The following is a 1,296-nucleotide window of genomic DNA, read 5'->3' as shown; positions in this document are numbered from 1 at the left end:
TTATTGCTGCTGAAAGACAAGTGATTGAATCAGCTTCTTCAGCGTGTCTTTGAGCTCCTGGTTCCTCATGCTGTAGATGAGGGGGTTCACTGCTGGAGGCACCACTGAGTACAGAACTGCCACAACCAGGTCCAGGGACGGGGAAGAGATGGAGGGGGGCTTCAGGTAGGCAAATATGGCAGTGCTGATAAACAGGAAGACCACGGCCAAGTGAGGGAGGCACGTGGAAAAGGCTTTGTGACGTCCCTGCTTAGAGGGGAACTTCAACACGGCCCTGAAAATCTGCATATAGGACAGAACAATGAAAACAAAACACCCAAATGCTAAACAGGCACTAACCCCAAGAAGCCCAACTTCCCTGAGGTAGGCGTCTGAGCAGGCAAGCTTGAGGATCTGGGGGATTTCACAGAAGAACTGGTCCACAGCATTGCCTTGGCAGAGGGGTAGTGAAAATGTACTGGCAGTGTGCAGCACAGCATTGAGAAACCCACAGCCCCAGGCAGCTGCTGCCATGTGGACACAAGCTCTGCTGCCCAGGAGGGTCCCGTAGTGCAGGGGTTTGCAGATGGCAACGTAGCGGTCGTAGGCCATGACAGTGAGAAGAAAATACTCTGCTGACAACAAAAAGAGAAACAGAAAGAGCTGTGCAGCACAGGCTGGGTAGGAGATGGACCTGGTATTCCAAAGGGAATTGGCCATGGCTTTGGGGACAGTGGTGGAGATGGAGCCCAGGTCAAGGAGGGAGAGGTTGAGGAGGAAGAAGTACATGGGTGTGTGGAGGCGGTGGTCACAGGCTATGGCGGTGATGATGAGGCCGTTGGCCAGGAGGGCAGCCAGGAAGATACCCAGGAAGAGCCAGAAATGCAAGAGCTGCAGCTCCTGCGTGTCTGCAAATGCCAGGAGGAGGAACTCAGTGATGGAGGTGCCATTGGACATCTGCTTCATTTGGGCATAGGGACCTGTCCAAGGAGGAAAACGCAGCAAGGTAGGGGAGACTTCTCTGAGAAGAATCCAAGCCATTTCCCATAGATATTCCTTCTGCTACACACACCCCATTTTCTTTTTCCAGGAGACCTTCCTCATCTCCCTGGCTGGAGCCCTGGTTGGTGCTGGCTGAGTGTGCAGTGAGGAGAAGGGCCTCTGGCCACAGGATGCCAAGGACACAGTCCTGCTCTGCAGCAGTGGGTTCACAGGAACCGTGGGGGCAGGAGACAGTCCTGCTGTTCAACTTTGTGAGATGAAACTGCTCCTAACTCAGGTGGTCTTGTCAGCATCTGACCTCCCAGTACTAAGGAA

At 53.7% G+C, this 1,296-nt stretch overlaps 1 protein-coding gene across 1 annotated transcript; it reads right to left on the bottom strand.

The window, feature by feature from the left end:
- On the bottom strand, positions 1 to 936 carry LOC104833461 (olfactory receptor 14J1-like). The gene has a single exon (XM_010570119.1). The coding sequence runs from the start codon at positions 934 to 936 to the stop codon at positions 1 to 3; it is 936 nt and encodes a 311-aa protein (XP_010568421.1).
- Positions 937 to 1,296: the final 360 nt, after the last annotated feature.

Source organism: Haliaeetus leucocephalus, unplaced genomic scaffold, assembly GCF_000737465.1.
Source record: "Haliaeetus leucocephalus isolate CR32 unplaced genomic scaffold, Haliaeetus_leucocephalus-4.0 Scaffold290, whole genome shotgun sequence".
NCBI classification, from domain to species: Eukaryota; Metazoa; Chordata; class Aves; order Accipitriformes; family Accipitridae; genus Haliaeetus; species Haliaeetus leucocephalus.
The sequence above is the reverse complement of the archived record's forward strand: the minus strand, read 5'-3'. Positions and strand labels throughout refer to the sequence as shown.

What these genes read in the sequence shown, in the direction of transcription:
- LOC104833461 (XM_010570119.1), bottom strand. Translation starts at nt 936, where the DNA reads ATGTCCAATGGCACCTCCATCACTGAGTTCCTCCTCCTGGCATTTGCA.